At 41.8% G+C, this 18,132-nt stretch overlaps 1 protein-coding gene across 4 annotated transcripts in view; it reads left to right on the top strand.

Moving 5' to 3' along the window:
- The window catches only part of CD2AP (CD2 associated protein), a 192,051-nt gene that overhangs the window by 54,799 nt on the left and 119,120 nt on the right, over positions 1–18,132 (top strand). For 3 of the 4 annotated variants that reach the window (XM_077488906.1, XM_077488905.1, XM_077488903.1), the window contains exon 2: positions 12,985–13,148. In XM_077488906.1, the coding sequence (XP_077345032.1) occupies positions 12,985–13,148 (164 nt within the window). The remainder of the gene's footprint in view (positions 1–12,984; positions 13,149–18,132) is intronic. The other variant, XM_077488904.1, reaches the window with a different exon arrangement.

Below are 18,132 nucleotides of genomic sequence, written 5' to 3'. Positions count from 1 at the left end.
ACAGTAGATTATACCTAAACAATGGGTGTCAACACAGCCACTTTTAGTCTCCTAACAGGGGTCATGTCACAGAGTGACTGTGCAGGAGACAGTTGTCACTCCTTAATAGGAATAGCTTGAGCAGGTCCTTTTTTTTTTTTTTTTTTTTTTTTTTTTTTTTCCAACCAAGTATTACAATTAAAGATCAAAGAGCACCTTTGAGAAGACCTTCGATTTATTCTTTCTTTCTTTCTTTCTTTCTCGGGGGTGTCGGCAGTAAAGCGTCACTTTACCGTCGTTTTTGGATGCTAGCGGGGCGCTTTTAACCCCCACTAGTGGCCGAATAAAGGGTTCTTTAGGAGTGCGGTATACACCTCTCCTAAAGTGCCTCAAAGAAGCTGCTTGCAGGACTTTTTTTTTTTGATGTCCTGCCAGCGCAGCGCCCCAGTGTAAGCTCTCGGGCTTTCACACTGGGATTGCAGATGAGGCTTTTTTCAGGCGCTGGTTTTAGTGCTAAAGCACCTGAAAAACGCCTCCAGTGTGAAAGGGGTCTTAGTTTTTCACGATATAAAATACAAAGAAAAAAATCACATTATTGGCATGTAAGGCACTTAAAGTGGTTGTATAGCCCTTTTGGGGACTTTTACCTACAGGAAAGCCTATAATAAGGCTTACCTGTAGGTAAAAAAAAATCTCCTAAACCTGTACGGTTTAGGAGATATTCCCCTTGGTATGCGCCGCTGACTGCAGCGGCGCATGCGCACAGGGGATTCCTGGCTGAAAGCCCGGCAGACTACGGACGCTGCCGGGAAGCAATCTCCCGTGCACATGCGCGGGAGTGACGATATCGCTGCTCCGGCCACTCACAGCGCCGGAGCCGCGATACCTGTAAAACGCTGAGGGAGCATGTCAGCTCCCTCGGCGTGGATCGGAACAGATGTCGGGGCCTCGTTCTAAGGTAAGTATTTCATAATGAGCTAGTATGCAGTGCATACTAGCTCATTATGCCTTTTCCTTTGCAGGTAGAAAAAAAAAAAAACATATCAGCGGGTTTACTCCCGCTTTAAGGGTATATAAAATCAGCTATCTACTGATATTCAGTAAACTGATACACCGTGCCGAGGGTCTAGATCTGCCTTATTGTAACATTTTCTTTTTAAAATTTTGTGATGTAATTTGAGGGTACGACTTTGTGTAGCCTGGTGATGAAATCTGTGAAAGGCTTGTTGGAACTGAAACTTGCTGAGCTGTGTCTGTGCGGACTGGGTGCATGCAGACCCACAGTCATCTATTTTTACGTTTCTGTAAAAAAAAAAAAAAAAAAAAAAAATCTCAAACTTCTCAGTTCTGATAATCTCCAATCTCTATGTGCATACACAACAAGGCTGCAGAGCCGCTGTCCATCACTGCTGGAGAGAAGTAGCTTTAGTTCTCTTGTGCTGCATGTACATTTGTAGTTCCATGTGGGAGCTTGATGGTGCAGGCTTTTAGTGGTTAACTTCTCACTGCCTGTCACACTCACTGAGAAACAATCCACTATGAACATAGCACAGCACTTGTGTAAACAAGCCCTTAACACATGCTAAAGGATTCCCAGAGCACTGTAGTTTGCCTAAAGAGACACCACAGCTGAAGCAGCCTGCTTGGTGGCTCACTTTGACTGAAGAAGGAATTGGTTACTGCAATGCCGCTGAAGCTATTGAAGCTTGGCTAGATTGTGGATAATAATCACATCCGATATTATATAGATTGTAAGCTCTAACGAGCAGGGCCCTCTGATTCCCCCTGTCTTGAATTGTATTTTAATGTCTACCCTAATGTTGTAAAGCGCTGCGTAAACTGTCGGCGCTATAAAAAACCTGTATAATAATAAATATATAATATACAAAACCCCACTATATCATAAAAAATATATATAAATAGTATATATACATACATACAGTGCCTTGCAAAAGTATTCACCCCCCTTGGCTTTTACCTATTTTGTTACATTACAACCTTTAGTTCAATATTTTTAAAATCTGAATTCTATGTGATGGATCAGAACACAATAGTCTAAGTTGGGTAAGTAAAATGAGAAAAATATATACATAAAACTATTTTTCAGAAATAAAAAAAAAATGGCATGTTGGTATATATTCACCCCCTTTGTTATGAAGCCCATAAAAAGCTCTGGTGCAACCAATTACCTTCAGATGTGACAGAATTAGTGAATAGATCATTACATATACACACCTTTTTGAAAGTCCCCAGAGACTGCAACACCTAAGCAAGAGGTACCACTACCAAACCAAACACTGCCATGAAGACCAAGGAACTCTCCAAACAAGTAAGGGACAATGTTGTTAAGTACAAGTCACAGTTAGGTTATAAAAAAAAAAAAAATCTGATGAGCCTTTGGAGCACCATCAAATCTATCATAACCCAATGGAAAGAACATGGCACAACAGCAAACCTGCCAAGAGACGGCCGCACAACAAAACTCACAGACCGGGCAAGGAGGGCATTAATCAGAGGGGCAGCACAGAGACCTAAGGTAACCCTGGAGGAGCTGCAGAGTTCCACAGCAGAGACTGGAGTATCTGTACATAGGACGACAATAAGCCGTACGCTCCATAGAGTTGGGCTTTATTGTAGAGTGGTCAGAAGAAAGACATTACTTTCAGCAAAAAAAGCAAAACGCCACGTTTTGAGTTTGCGAAAAGGCATGTGGGAGACTCTCAAAATGTATGGAGGAAGGTGTTCTGGTCTGATGAGACTAAAATTTTACTTTTTAGCCATCAAAGAAAACGCTATGTCTGGCGCAAGCCCAACACATCACATCACCCAAAGAACACCATCTTCACAGTGAAACATGGTGGTTGCAGTATCATGTTGTGGGGATGTTTTTCAGCAGTCAGGACTGGGAAACTGGTCAGAGTTGAGGGAAAGATGGATGGTGCTAAATACAGGGATGTTCTTGAGCAAAACCTGTACCACTCTGTGATTTGTGGCTAGGACGGAGGTTCACCTTTCAGCAGGACAATGACCCCAAACACATTGCTAAAGCAACACTTGAGTGGTTTAAGGGGAAACATGTAAATGTGTTGGAATGGCCTAGTCAAAGCCCAGATCTCAATCCAATAGAAAGTCTGTGGTCAGACTTGGATTGCTGTTCACAAGCGCAAACCATCCAACTTGAAGTAGCTGGAGCAGTTTTGCAAGGAGGAATGGGCAAAAATCCCAGTGGTAAGATGTGGCAAGCTCAAAGAGACTTATCCAAAGCGATTTGGAGCTGTGATAGCCACAAAAGGTGGCTCTACAAAGTATTGACATTACGGGGGTGAATAGTTATGCACTCTTTTTTTTTTTTTTTTTTATTATTATTGTGAAGCGAAGTTGTGGGCATGTTCTGTAAATTAAAATGATGCAAATCCTCAAACAATCCATGTTAATTCCAGGTTGTGAGGGAACAAACACGAAAAATGTCAAGGGGGGGTGAATACTTTTGCAAGGCACTCTGTGTTTTATTTATATATATATATTTATAAAATTCCTTTTTGCCTGCAATCTGGGGGGGGGGGGGTGCATGGCCAGTGATCTGTCAAATATTGTCCCCCATTGGATAGTGTCTGCCCTGTACTGCGCTTGCGCAGTACTGAGGAAAAGGAGACACCGAAGGTCTCCAAAGATGAACGGCGCCTGCGCTGTGAGTCCAGGTTCAAGCCCCATCATCCAAGTTAGAATGAAAAATAGCTGAGCGAGGCCGTACCCGAAGCGTGGCGAGCGAAGCAAGCCCGCGAGGGGCCCTGTTACTATGTGCTACCGTATGTCCACTTGGATGGTGGGACTTCAAGCTGGACCCGTTCTTCGGAGACTTTCGGAGTCTCCTCCTCCTCCGTACTGTGCAGGCGATGCGGGGCGGACACTATCCGATGGCTGGGCAGTTTGACAGAACACCGGTTCACACCATGAATCTCAGAAACATGGCACATTCCTGTGTAATTACATGCGATCCGGGTGCAGTGTGATATCTATCAGCCCATTCATTTAAATGGATTGAGATCTCGTCAGACCACACCAAAAGTAGTGAATGCGCAACTTAAAAAAAACAAACCACACAGCAAATGAATCGCCTGGTCCTACTCTACCATGTGATCCAGTGCCCACAATTGCGCTGTGTTTGTAACCTGCGTTTTGAATGCAGTTTGGAAAACTTGCAAGGAACACGTGTTTCCTTCACCACTTTCTGGAGTGACGGGCCTTTAAAACAGGAACATCTCAACAAACTGAAAGCTCAGTGATGGTAGTGCTTGGGGTCACTTGTGTTACAAAATCAAATACATTATTGTTGGCTTCTTGTTTTTTTACATTTCTGCTGATGCAGCCAAGTCATCGAAAGTGCTACTTTCATTTTTAACTGTTAAGGGGTGATTCCATTCAAAACATCTGTGATTTATAGTTAAATATACAGTATGTTAATGTTTTATAGAGAGAGAATGGTATAATCTGTTACAGGAGATACTGTAAACATAGACATGCATCAATGACTGTATTTGATATTCAGTGTAGTCATAATAAGTAGTGGTGGTAGTGGAAAATCGAGTTTAGGCAGAAAAATGTTCATTTTTGCACAAGCGAACTCTAGATAAATCATATCCTCTAGCTTGTGGAAAGACTTAATTGATCTACTTTGGGTTACTGTCTCCTGATCCTAATTCTGAAGAGCTCCTTGCTATGAGTTGAGGAAGCTCTCCTTCTACTGCACACTTCTTCACTGTAACAATGCTTTGCTGCAACCAAAGTAGGACTGGACAAAACCCAGGAGCCAGGTAGCCTATGCTCCTATAAAAATGACAACTGGTGCCTAACCTGTGGGGTTTTCTTTTGATATACAATGCATCCAGAAAGTATCCAGTGCTTCACTTTTTCCACATTTTGTTATGTTACAGCCTTATTCAATGTTTTTTCCTCAAAATTTCTACAAACAATACCCCATAATGACAACGTGAAAGAAGTTTGAATTCTTTGCAAATTTATTAAAACTCTAAAACTCACAAAAATCCCATGTATATAAGTATTCACAGCTTTTGCCATGACACTCCAAAATTGAGCTCAGGTGCATCTTGTTTCAAATTATCATCCTTGAGATTTTTCTACAACTTGATTGGAGTTCGCCTATGGTAGATTCGGTTGATTGGATATGATTTGGAAAGGCACACACCTGTCTATATAAGTTCTCACAGTTAACCGTGCATGTCAGAGCACAGACCAAGCCATGAAGTTCAAGGATTTGTCTGTAGATCTCCAAGACAGGATTGTATTTGGGCAAAGATCTGGGGAGGGTTCAAAACAATTTCTGCAGCATTTAATGTCCAAATGAGCACAATGACCTCCATCTGTAAATAGAAGAAGTTTGGAACTACCAGGACTCTTCATAGAGCGGGTCGCCCAGTCAAACTGAGCGATCAAGGGAGAAGGGAGGTGAGGTGATCAAAAACCCAATGGTCACTCTGACAGAGCTCCAGCGTTTCTCTGGGGAGAGAGGAGAACCTTCCAGAAGAACAACCATTTCTGCAGCACTCCACCAATCAGGCCTGTATGGTAAAGTGGCCAGACAGAAGCCACTCCTCAGTAAAGGGCACATGACAAGCCCGCCTGGCATTTGGCAAAAGGCACCTGAAAGACTCCCGACCACGATAAACAAAATTTTCTGGTCTGATGAAACAAAGATTGGACTCTTTGGCCTGAAAGTCTAGCTTTATGTCTGGAGGAACTGGGAGACTAGCCAGGATCGAGGGAAAGATGAATGCAGCAATGTGCAGACACATTCTTGAAGAAAACCTACTGCAGAGTGCTCTGGACCTCAGACTGGGGTGAAAAGTCATCTTCTAACAGGACAACTACCCTAAGCACACACCCAAGATAACAAAGGAGTGAGTTTGGGGCAACTCAGTGAATATCCTTGAGTGGCCCAGACTTGAACCCAATTAAACATCTCTGGAGAGATCTGAAAATGGCTTTGCACCAACACTCCCCATCCAACCTGATGGAGCTTAAAGCGGAGGTCCACCCTAAAGTGGACCTTCTGCTCATTGGAATCCCCCCCCCTCCGGCGCCACAATTGGCACCTTTCAGGGGGGAGGGGGGTGCAGGTACCTGTACAGTACAGGTATCTGCAGATAGCTCTCTGCGGAAAGGGGCGTAGATTACGCCCCTTTCTGAAAGTCCCCCGCTGCCTGCTGGGAAACACACAGATCCCAGAGGCAGCGGGTCCATTCTCATTGTGCAGCGCGACTCGCGCATGCGCAGTAGGGAACCGGGAAATGAAGCCGAAAGGCTCCACTTCCTGATTCCCATACCCAAGATGGCGGCGGCAGCACCCGAGAGACCATCGAGAGGTCGGCTTCGAGTGCCGACATCGCGGGCGCGCTGGACAGGTAAGTGTCACTATTTTAAAAGTCAGCAGCTGCAGTATTTGTAGCTGCTGGCTTTTAAAAAACAAAAAACAAAAAAAAAAAACGTGGACTCCCGCTTTAAGAGGTCCTGCAAAGAAAAATGGGAAAACTGCCCAAAAATAGGTGTGCCACGCTTGTAGCATCATACTAAAAAACAAAAAAACTTGAGGCTGTAATTGGTGCCAAAGATGCTTCAACAAAGTACCGAGCAAAGACTTCTGTATGTGTGATTTTTTTTTTTTTTTTAAATTTGCAAAGATTTCAAACGCACTTCTTTTTTTACGTTGTCATTTATGTGGTGGTGTTTTGTAGAGTTTTGGGGAAAAAGTGAATATGTGAATACTTTCCGGATGCACTATTCTTATTAAAGTTTACAATATTCGGAATGCACCTACAAAAGAGCCATTCATGTTCTGTTTCAGAAAAGTGACTGAGGGGTAATGAGACCCTTGTCTTAGTCTCTGTGTACAAAGTGTAAAGCTGGATACACATAGAAATTTTGTTCAATTTCCTATAGATTTACCTTCAACTATGTAGTGCAAGGGCCTGCTGATTGCATACAAATTGAAAACGTTAACTAGGGCTGCAACTATTTATTATTTTCATAATCGAATAGTTGGCCGATTTTATTGTTTCGATTAATCGGTTAATAACCTTAAAAAAAAAAAAAAAAAAAAAAAAAAAAAAAAGTCGGTCAAATTGACGTTCATTTTCAACCACAGTGACGGGACAATTTGGAAATACTAAAAAATTTTCAGTGAATGTACAAAGATTTTTCATCTGAATATTCTCAACAGAAAATTGATCCGCGTGGCCAGCATAAGGCTCGGTACACACCTATGCAGTTTTTGCTTTTGATCTGTTTCTGCAGTGCTTTTTGATTTTTGCGCACGTGAGTTTACTGCAATTTGCATTTTTGCATTTTTTTTTTTGGGCCGATTAAAAAACACAAATTGCTGCAAAAACGCATTGCATTCTTTTCTGCAGCTTCTCCATTGAAGTATATTGAACCAAAAAAGCAGTTTTGCGTTAAAAAGTCCCCGACCCTTTCCAAATATGCAGCGGCTGAAAAAAGCACTTATATGAACGTGTCCCATAGGAAAATGTAAATGAACTGTAGTGTGTTTCTACAAAAAGCACCAATAAACATATATAGATGTGAACCAGGTCTAAGGCGCTTAGTAACAAAATGGTGTTAAAGACTAAAATTAGCCCTTTTATAGTACAAAAAAGCAAATGATCACTACTGGAAGGAGTTTATTACTTTCACTGTTCTACAGTAAAACATTTTTTTACAGTAGTGATTATATTTTTGTACTATAAAGGGCTCATTTTAGTGTTTTTTTTTTTTTTTTTTTATTTTTTAACCCCATTATGTAACTGCCCGATTAATCGATTATGAAAATGGTAATCGATTAATTTCATCGATTAGTTGTCGATTAATCGACTCGTTGTTTCAGCTCTATGTTTAACCTTGCATTATATGGTTTTAGTAAATCTAAAGGAAAAAATCTAAAGAAAATTGTATAGCATGTTGCCAGCTTAAGCGATAAATGTTATGTGATCATATTGTATACTTTAACGATCTGTGAGTAAGAGAAAGGGGGGGGGGGGGTTAAATGGGAAGCAAAAGGGCCCAATACTAAGATTGCGGGGGATATGAGGGTGAGATGTATAGAGAATCCCAAGCGGCTTCAGATTTGGTCTGAGTTTGTCAAAATTCTAGGCAATCTACCTATTAACTACGATCAATATGTTTGTAGACTAAGTCCAAGGGCTTTACTTACTTTGCTATGTCCCGGCTACAGCGATTCTAGCAGCTAGAAACATTTACAATACTAATGTATCTGATCCCCTATGAATATTAGGAGACGTGACCCCCAGAAAGCCTTTTATTTTTTTTAAGCAGGGTTACAGTGTAGATAAGAACATAAACCCTAGTAGGGTAGCATGGTGGCCAAGTGATTAGCACTTCCACCTGGCACTGGGTTAGTCGGTTCGAATCCCAACCACAGCACGCGAGTTTGCATGTTCTCACTGTGCCTGCATTGGTTTCCCCCCACACTCCAAAGACATGCTGGTTGAAAAATTGTCCCTAGTGTATTTATGAAAGTGAGCTAGGGACCTTAGATTGTAAGCTCCTTGGGGCCAGGGACTGATGTGAATGTACATTTTACTGTATATGTAAAGCACTGCATACATTGATGGTACCTGTAATAATAGTACCCTAGTAAAAAAAATAATTTAGGGCACAAATACCATATACCAACAATTGTGCCCTCCAACTGAGCATCCTTACAAAAAAACATTTTGACAAGATCTCTAGGATACATTTAGCACTTTTTTAGGGATACCATGCACCATCTAAATGCTAGTTTGTTTGTTATTTATGACGGTAGTGTTAGTTGAGGCTTTAGATATATTAAATCCCCAGCTTTTGCTGCTCAGTTCAAAGGCCTTGTTCAAAATTGGCTCATGTAGGGCAATTTCCAACTTTTTGGCTGTTGCTGCAGGAAAAATTGTCTGCGTAAACTGAAACCATCTTAGGCAGGCCATAGATGATGTCATTATTAAAAGGAAATCGCTAGACTCCCCCCATCAACACTGACCGTGTTTCTCCCTCCCATGGAGCTATTGTGTTCTCGGGGGTTTATTTCAACTTCTGAAGTCTTGAATTGGCCCACCAATGGGAGAATCAGTGACATTGTCCCCAGACTAATGCCTCTAACACAGGAATAGGTAGGTTATTGGACTAATTATGTTTTTCTTTTCTTTGCATGCTAGTCTCATTTTGAACATTAAGAGATTACTCAACTTCCAAAAACTCTCAAACGACTGAATTCTGTGTTTGATGAGCTGTCATGATCAGTTCTCGAAAGCTGTGTACCAACGATCAGATTATCGTACAATTGCTTAGAAAGCTTTATTTTTCATTCACGTTTCTGATCCTGTGTACTAGGCTTCAAACCAGGGTTCACAAAAATTTGTGTTAAGTAAACGCACAAAGACTTGAAACCCTTTTTTATATCTTTTGTTCTTTCCCACAATGCAAGAAGATTTTTGGGGGTGGGTGTCGCCTGGCGGTCTAAGGCAAGCCATTTTTATATATATATATATATATATATATATATATATATATATATATATATATATATATATATATATATATATATATATATATATATATATATATATATATATATATATATATATATATATATATTTATATATTTATATATTTATATATTTATATATATATATATATTTATATATTTATATTTATATTATAGTTAGTTCTTTCGGCAGGGGTGGGGGGTGTTACAAAGGAGCTGTCCCTGCCAGGTGAACACTGATAGCTCTACCCATAGATGGATTGAATCTCCTCTATGCCTGTCTTTAATCTTAAAGCAGAAAACAACAAGGCCTGGGAAATACCCAGGAAAAACCCAAGCCTACTTACCACCAGCTCGCAGACAACCGTTTAATCTTAAAGTGGAGCTCCACCCGAAAGGTGAAGCTCCTCTTATTCGCGCTAATTTTGACAGGTACCTCCAGGTAAGATTGCATGGCGATCTTTGAGTACGTCCAGCCCCTCTTCCTTCCCATACCTGCAAGACCCTGGCACTTTCTTGCTACTCTAGGCCCCCTTGTCATAGCAGTGTTATGACTTTGGCCATGCAGGGAATGTGCCCTGCCTCCCCACCTCCCCAGAGGATACGGGACCCAGTGCTGGATGGCTTTCATCCAAAACTGAAACCTGTGACCCAATCATTTCCCTGTATGATGAGCCACAGCATGAAACCTCTTCAGCTCCCAAAGGTTTTATCCCTTTTATGACCAGGTCAACGGCATACCCAAATATAATTTATATAATTTTGTAGACATAAATGGCACTTTTATTTTTAGTGGTTTTTGATCACCTCTGGGTTTTTTTAGTTTTTATTCTATAAACAAAAATATACTTTTTTTTTTTTTTTTTTTTTCTTTCTGCTATAAAATCCAATAAAATTTATTTTGCCCAAAATTTATTCTGCTACATGTCTTTGGTTAAAAAAAAAAAAAAAATCTCAGTAAGTGTACATAGGTTTGTGTGAAAGCATTATGGAATATGTAGCGCACCCCACAGTTGAACTGAGATTCCCCCACCCTGCATAGCCAGGCACACCAAATTTTCACCGACACTTCAGAGACAAAGAACAGTCTGGGATTTTGTGTTTTGAGGGTTACTTGGGATGGGGAAATTATTGGATGCCCACTTGAATAAAGCAACACCTTGGCATCTTCGGGGACATCCTCCTATACACTGTCTATATACAGTGCCCTTGACACTTACCCTGCACTTAACTTGCCTGTAGACTCCAGCTGAATCCCTTAAATGGATCTGACAGGCAGAGTCCGATTTAGCAATAACCCTTTGCAGGCAGGGACACGTAGCCCCTTGTGTAGTAGAACCCAGTGATCAGCTTGCAATCTCCCTTCTGTGGCTGTTGGTGCCAGCACCACCTCTTCATGCACTACCAACCCACCTGGATGCAGCTGCCCCCTTCCCTAGTTCTGCAGGCTAACGTCTCACAGCAGTCCTCTAGACTGACTCTGTCACCAGTCCACCCGGCTGACGCTGCAGGAGATTTCCCAGGGAAGAGATAAAAACTTGCACAATGCTGTGTTCAGGGAGAACTGGCTTACTCTGTGGCAGGATCCTTCTTGTTCCTGAGCCCAAGGTCACACCCCCCCCCCCCATACTAGAGGGTAACCCAGAGGGCCACGACTGTCTCCACAGCACTATATCTCCATCTTCCACCTTGCTGCCATGGCCCAGGCACCTGTACAGCTGTCAGGATGAATGACCCAGCCCTGACTCACTGAACCCTGACCCAGATTCACAGCTACGGCTTAGCCCTAAACCAAACTGAATTTTCCTACAGTACCAACTAGCACACACTAGAGCGTGCTATAGAGATATACTGAAATATATAATATGCAGCGATCAGTGACTTATAACAGGACTGAGCAATCTGACACCAACGCTGGGGGGGCAACCAACTGCCACTGACATCAACAGCGAGTGACGTTATTTGTGATCGGTGCTAATAAAATACAGTTTTAAACAAATATACACTGTCACTGTACTAATGACACTGGATAAGGAGTTAACATCTGGGGCGATCAAGGGGTTAAATGTATGCCTAATAAGTGTTTGTATATACTGTGTGCAGCTTTTACAGGGGATCTAGTTTTCATTCCCAGCTTAAAAAATGTGATCCCCTGTCACCGAACATAGCTCTGTGGTGTTTACACCCCTATCTGGAAATGCAGAACACATGTGTGTGATTCTGCACAGAGCGGCCACCCTGTAGCAGTAAATCTACAGGTAAGTATTTATGCGGCCTAAGGGATTCAAAATATGGATGGCATTGATTGGTTGCCCTCTTCCTCATTAGCTAATCAGTGCCTCTGCCTTTTACATTTTAAGTCCCCTGGCTGCTTTGTTGGACAGGAGGTAGTGGTCAACCAGGAAAGAGGGTTGTTGGAGCCACATAGAGATTGCTTCAAGACACAGGTTCTTCTTTCAGCTACAGCACAATGCAGCACAGTGCTTGTGCTGTGCAATTTGCCCCCGTGTAACCTAAAATACCTGGCTGATCCTGCCGGGTTCTCCCCTCCCACTGTAAACTGACCATGGTATATCATGGCTGCTGGTGTTCTCACAACAACCTTTCAACAATCCCCTCTGCTGTTAAACAATGTCCCCATTTATTTTTTTAAATGCCGCTGTGTACCTACTTTCAGAGCGGCGCTGATTGTTGTGCTCATGTGACCGCCCACCGCTGATGTGGGTGCTTCCCAGTCCTGCCCCCTGGAGCTGTCAGCTTGAGAGAGGCGGCCAGTCATGTGAGCGCAGATTGGTGCTATAACATGGGGTTTACAGTGGCAGTTCAAAAAACAATGCACTGGGGACCTTGTTTAACGTAGCAGAGGGGATTATTGAAAGGTTTGTTGCATGGCTTAACCTCTTTAATTCAAGGTCGATGAAGGAAAGCTGTGCTGAAGTAAATGAGACTACAATTGTAGGCCTCCTTTTTAAAGGTCTTGCTGCCTGAATTGTCTGGTTTCAGTACTGTCTCCGTCATTGGTCTGGATCAGATATATAACCAGTGCGATAAAGACTCCAGATATTTGTTCCAGGTTGATGGTATAGAATGTGTAAAAGCCAGAGGAACATGAGGACAGCCAGGTAGTGAGTATTGCCAGGAGGAGACGGGTAATAACAGCTTCTGTGTTTCTCCTGTGACAGGTTTATTGTCGGTGGTTTGTGTGTTCTGTTTACATCTGTTACAGGTTATGTCTCCTAGTAATTTTGCCGGTATGAAGTATCTAGGCTCATCATTTATTGTGTTTATTGGCTGTTCTCTGCAACAAATTCACCAAGCTGATTGACTTACCCATTTCATGTACTCATTGTGAATGCTCTAGGCTGCAAACAGATTCATTTTTAGCAATCTGCTTTTTATGCCTTGTTGATCCAAAAGTCCTGTTCCAAAAATGACCGCTTTTATTTCTTTTTCAGCAGTTGAATACATTGTGGAATATGACTATGATGCGGTACATGATGATGAGCTGTCCATACATGTGGGGGACATCATCAAGAACGTCAAGAAACTTGATGAGGAGGGATGGCTGCAAGGAGAATTAAACGGCAAGCGAGGAGCTTTTCCTGATAATTTTGTTAAGGTATGTGACACTTTTTTTTTTTTTTTTTTTTTTTTTATCCTTCTGATTGGCTGATAGAACTTTCCAACAGGAATATGGTGGAAGCATTGTCCAGTATTCAAGTCTATGTAAACCCCAACAATAAAGTTCTGCTAGTTGGTTTATTTTGGTCTGTCAATTATACCATTGCAAACCATTAGTTAAACCTGTTTTAACAAAGTTCAAAATACCTGTCGATCGTGCCTCAAATCTTGTGAGCTGGTAACGTCCTGTGTTGAGTGTTATAAATTATTATGTGAGGACTACAGAACCTTGCCCCTCTGTTATGAAGACTAGAAGAAGACTGTGGTTCCATGGTTCTAACCTCTTTCTGTTGCCCTGGTACAGAAGAGAAGACTGCAGAACCCTGCCCATCTGTTATGGAGGGTGGGATTTTGTAGTTTTATATTGTTTGTTGCCCTAATACAGAAGGGTGAACGAATATCCTCCTACTTTTATGCTGAGATGGATGAGATGTGCAGGTATTTGAAAGCTCCTTCCTGTGATGATAGGTGGTGAGAGTAATGACTGCGAGTGTCTTAGTGACATCCTACCAACAAGGCAAGATGTGGGATGCCATCTCTGGGAGTTTTTTAGCCAGGCTCTGGGAGGTAAGCAAATGACCTACACCTATAGCAAGGACATTATGCAACTTTAAAACAAATTATTATTGTGTCTTTTTTTAGGTACCAAGTTGACAAACAATATTGGGTTACAAATTAACAATTCGATATATAAAAGCAGACCAACATCAATAAAATACTGCAGCACAGGTGGTGATCATTTGTTGTTCATTTCAGCTTCAAAAAGATACTTTGACAGGTTTCCCTTGTGCGGCTTCTTCAGGAATATTTACGAACCAGTAAAGCAGCGTATGTGCAATTGGTATGTTTGGAAGGCCGCCAATGCTTCCTCAGTCACAAGTTCAATCAGTATGGTGTACTGCAAGAGAGGAGATCAGACAAAAAGCTTTGACTATATGTCAGCTGGGGAAGGAGATCAGCGTGGAGCTGTCATTGTATGGGCCACACTCATACAATGTGTTTGTAGTATTGATGATGTTTTTTTTTTTTTTATTTTTTTTTTTTGATTTAATAAATTGTTAATCTTTCACCCAATATTGTTTGTTTTTGTTAACTTTGATAGGTCCCACAATAATACTTTGTTTTAAATCCTGTAACTCAGGAGAGTGGTACTCAGGTGATGTTCACCACTTCTGTTTTTGTTTTGGATTATTCATCTTTAGTCAGAGCTGCAGTGTTTTTTTTTTTTTTTTTTTTTTTTTTTTGGTAATGTTGAACTAACCCATTAAACTTTGACATTTTTGGAATCTGCATTGGCAGAAAATCAGAATTGTCTCATTGCTTTATCCAATATGACAGGGTCTGCTAAGAAAGCATCTATAGCATGTAGTAATGCAGGCCAATGCATACAAAAGGTAGGTTTTTGATGGGTGACTCTCACACTTTTTTAACTGACTGCATTTCATATTTTAGTGCCTTTTTGATTTGAGTTAACAAGCCACGTAGAGTCAGTTCTCTCTTCAATCAGTCCAAAGAGATAGCAGTGTGAAAGGAACAGTAAAACACAAACGCTGGGGTTGAATTACTAAAACTGTAGAATGCAAAACCTAATGCAGCTCGAATCTAAACCAATCTGCTTCCAGGTTGTTGTTTTTTTTTTTGTCAAAGCTTAAAGTGTGTTACCCCAACACTTCATATTCCTGATATGTGCCTGCTGTACCATGTAATTGTATGAGAGAGTATCCTGTTCTCTGTATTGCTTAATTTTATATGAAGTCCCTGGTGTCCCTACCAGTCCCCTTGCCTTCCTATTAAAAACTGAGCACACTAAGCAGGAGAGCATTAAGTTCTCTAGCTGTGCTGGGAACTTGGCATGCTCTCCTTCAATGGACAGACTTGTCCTGACACACCCCCTACACTGCACAGCCATTTACTGGGAATCTGTGTAATGCTGCTTCTCCTCCCCCAACTCTTATGCAGCTGAGAACAGAGGGAATGTGGGAAAAAAAGGTGTTCATAATGCTTTTTTCTTTAGATCTATACAAAAATGTTTTGCCATTTCTATTTTAAACAAATGTGTTATTTAACAAGGTAATCCTTTACAATCACTTTTAATTGAACAAGCTGAAGTTTGAAGCTGATTGGTTTCTGTGCAGAGCTGCACCGTATTGTACACTTTGGTTTTTGTAAATCAGGACGTACATGTATTCCACAGGCATGATTACTCCCATGTTAGACTGCACTTCCTGTCTGCATCTGTAAGGTTGGGGATGTGGGCATGGAAAAGCCAGTAGAACATTACCACTGTCTGTAAAGTTGTTGTAGGCTGAGAAATAACCCTCTGCTGCATGACTGTTTAAACGCTGGGGGGCAGCAATGCAAGCGACATGGCCATGGGCTGACAATGGAGAACAATCAGGCATGTTAGGCATCAGCATGGCTGTCTGTAGTTCCCCAGCAGGAGCACATGCAAGACTGCAAATAATAAAGAAGCCTGTGGCTAATCACATGAAGAGACAGAAGATGCTGGCAGGCACAGCTTTACAACTACAAAACAAAGTTTGTTCTACTGTATTTTAATTTAAAAAGGAAGCAGTTTAAAGTGGTTGTAAACCCTTACAACCAACTTTGACCTACAGGTAAGCCTAGATTAAGGCTTACCTGTAGGTCCAAGAAATATCTCCTAAACCTATACGGTTTAGGAGATATTTACCCGTAGACAGCGGCGCGCAGGCCGCAGATCGCAGCGATATGCCGCGAGTGACAGCTCCCGTGCGCATGCGCGGGAGTGATGTCATTACTGCTCCGACGAAGCAGAGCAGCGATACCCAGAAGTCACTCTGGGATCCATGTCAGTGGCGGAAATGAAGACGGAGGACCGCTTCGGGGGCTTCGTTCTCAGGTAAGTAATTAATTCATAATGAGCTAGTATGCTATGCATACTAGCTCATTATGCCTTTGCCTTACAGGGTGTGTGGTGTTTTTTTTTTTTTTTTTTTGCCTTTACTTCCTCTTTAAAGTGTTACTAAAGCCAAATAAAAACTGCCATCACATATCCACATTTCTAAGCACAATCCAAGTTGTCCTCACTATTGTGAATTTGGCCCTGAAAGTTTGTTTTTTCTATTACTACCAGTACTTCCTTTTCTGCAGCAGTTCCTTCTACCAGCCTGGTCTCACTGGAGCCAAAACTACATGGACTTAGATTGGGGGTCTCCAAACTAGGGCCCTCCAGTTGTTCAGGAACTAAAATTCCCATCATGCCTAGTCATGTCTGTGAATGTCAGAGGTTTACAATGCCTCATGGGATGTGTAGTTCCACAACAACTGGAGGGCCGTGTTTTGGACATCCCTGGATTAGACGGATTTGCCGCTGCCGCTCTGTGTGCCAAATGTAAGAGCGGCACAGGAAGGCTGGTTGGATTCTTATTTACTTGAATGAATTAACAATGAATTACTGTCTGCTGCACTTTGCCTTTATTAAATAAACTGTCTTCCGCTTTTGATCATAAGCTAGGTATGTAATAAGTCTGGCTTTAAATCCTGGCTGGCTGTGATCCATCTGACAATATTCTAATAATAAGAAGTAATTGTCTTGGGACTGGCAGCATTTACTCACCGCTGCATGTTAACGGTGTCTGAAATAAAGTGTCTAGTTGATGTTACTAGGTCTCCTCTTTCTAGAGCTGGTTGGGTAGCATCTGGCTGGTTTATCGGGGAAATTTAGTGAGTATTTTTTGTGAAAGCTTTTGGCTTGTTGGATCTGCTTTTTAGACACAGCTATACAATCCTACTTTCCAATTGTTATGCTGGATTGTTTTACTGCGAATGTCTGCCAGGCCTAGAATTCATCTGCAGGGCCCTCTACTGGTGGAACCAATGATTGCAACCCCTTGAGCCTCATGATGATGATGATGAGCATGGGACAGGTAGAATGTGAAGTCTTCTATCAGGTTGCTGGAAATGGTAAAAAGCTCTTTTTGTGTCTCTGAATGAAAAATTTTCTTTTCAGCATCACTAGAGGGCGCTGCTGCTCCAGGTTAAAAGACTGTCAGCTTCATTCCTGTGAGCCTAGGCTGTCGTGGTTCACAGATCTTTGAGTGTTCTTCACTGCGGAAGTACTGGCCGCCCACCATAGTTGGAGTGGGGGGTGGGGGGGGGTTTGCAAAACTGGACATGGCTAAATGACCAGCTGAAGAAAAACTCTGTACTTGCATATGTATTTTAAATGCACACTTGCAGTGTTTTTCTTCATTTCTGTAAACTAAGATGGTAAAGGTCTTTGACCTGTAATGGAGCTTACCTGTTGGCTCAGTGAATGTCTCTTCATTTTTGCAAACCCGGAAGGAAGACCGAGTGAAGATGGAAGGGTCGACAGTGGTGACCACACACCGCTGCGGGGGTTAGCTTTAAGGTAAGTCTTTCATAGTGTGCTAGTATGTGAAGCGTGCTAGCACATTATAGCTTAAACTGCCTGGGGGCGTGTGCACACACCTGTGTGTGTTTGTGTTTTGTTTTGTTTTTTAATACGGGAGTGTACTACCACTTTTTTATTTTAATGCACTTGCATTGTGCCTTTGCTAGAAAATCTGACTATGCCAGAAGAGTCCATTTCTTAGTACAGCCCCTCTTTGTAGCCCCTAACACTCTTCTTTTCTGCTAGTGTCCTATTACTTATTGCTGGCCTAGCTCCTCCACACCATCCTTCACCTCCCTACATAACCTTTTATGTAGCTGTTGGAGGAGGATTTTAATGGAAATAGTATAGAGCAGCCTTTCACCACCCTTTTGGCTTTAGAGAACCTTTGCTAATAATTGTGTATTTAAAGCTCACAGTACATTAGAGTGATGGTCAGTGGGAAGAATGTTCCTTACTAGGAATGGGCTCAGGATTGTTTGGGATCCCACCTGCCTGATCCCGCCAGGAAGCCGACACTGCACAC

Source organism: Lithobates pipiens, unplaced genomic scaffold (assembly GCF_037356315.1).
Source record: "Lithobates pipiens isolate NorthernLeopardFrog02 unplaced genomic scaffold, aLitPip1_a1.2 Scaffold_18, whole genome shotgun sequence".
Taxonomy (NCBI): domain Eukaryota; kingdom Metazoa; phylum Chordata; class Amphibia; order Anura; family Ranidae; genus Lithobates; species Lithobates pipiens.
The sequence above is the reverse complement of the archived record's forward strand: the minus strand, read 5'-3'. Positions and strand labels throughout refer to the sequence as shown.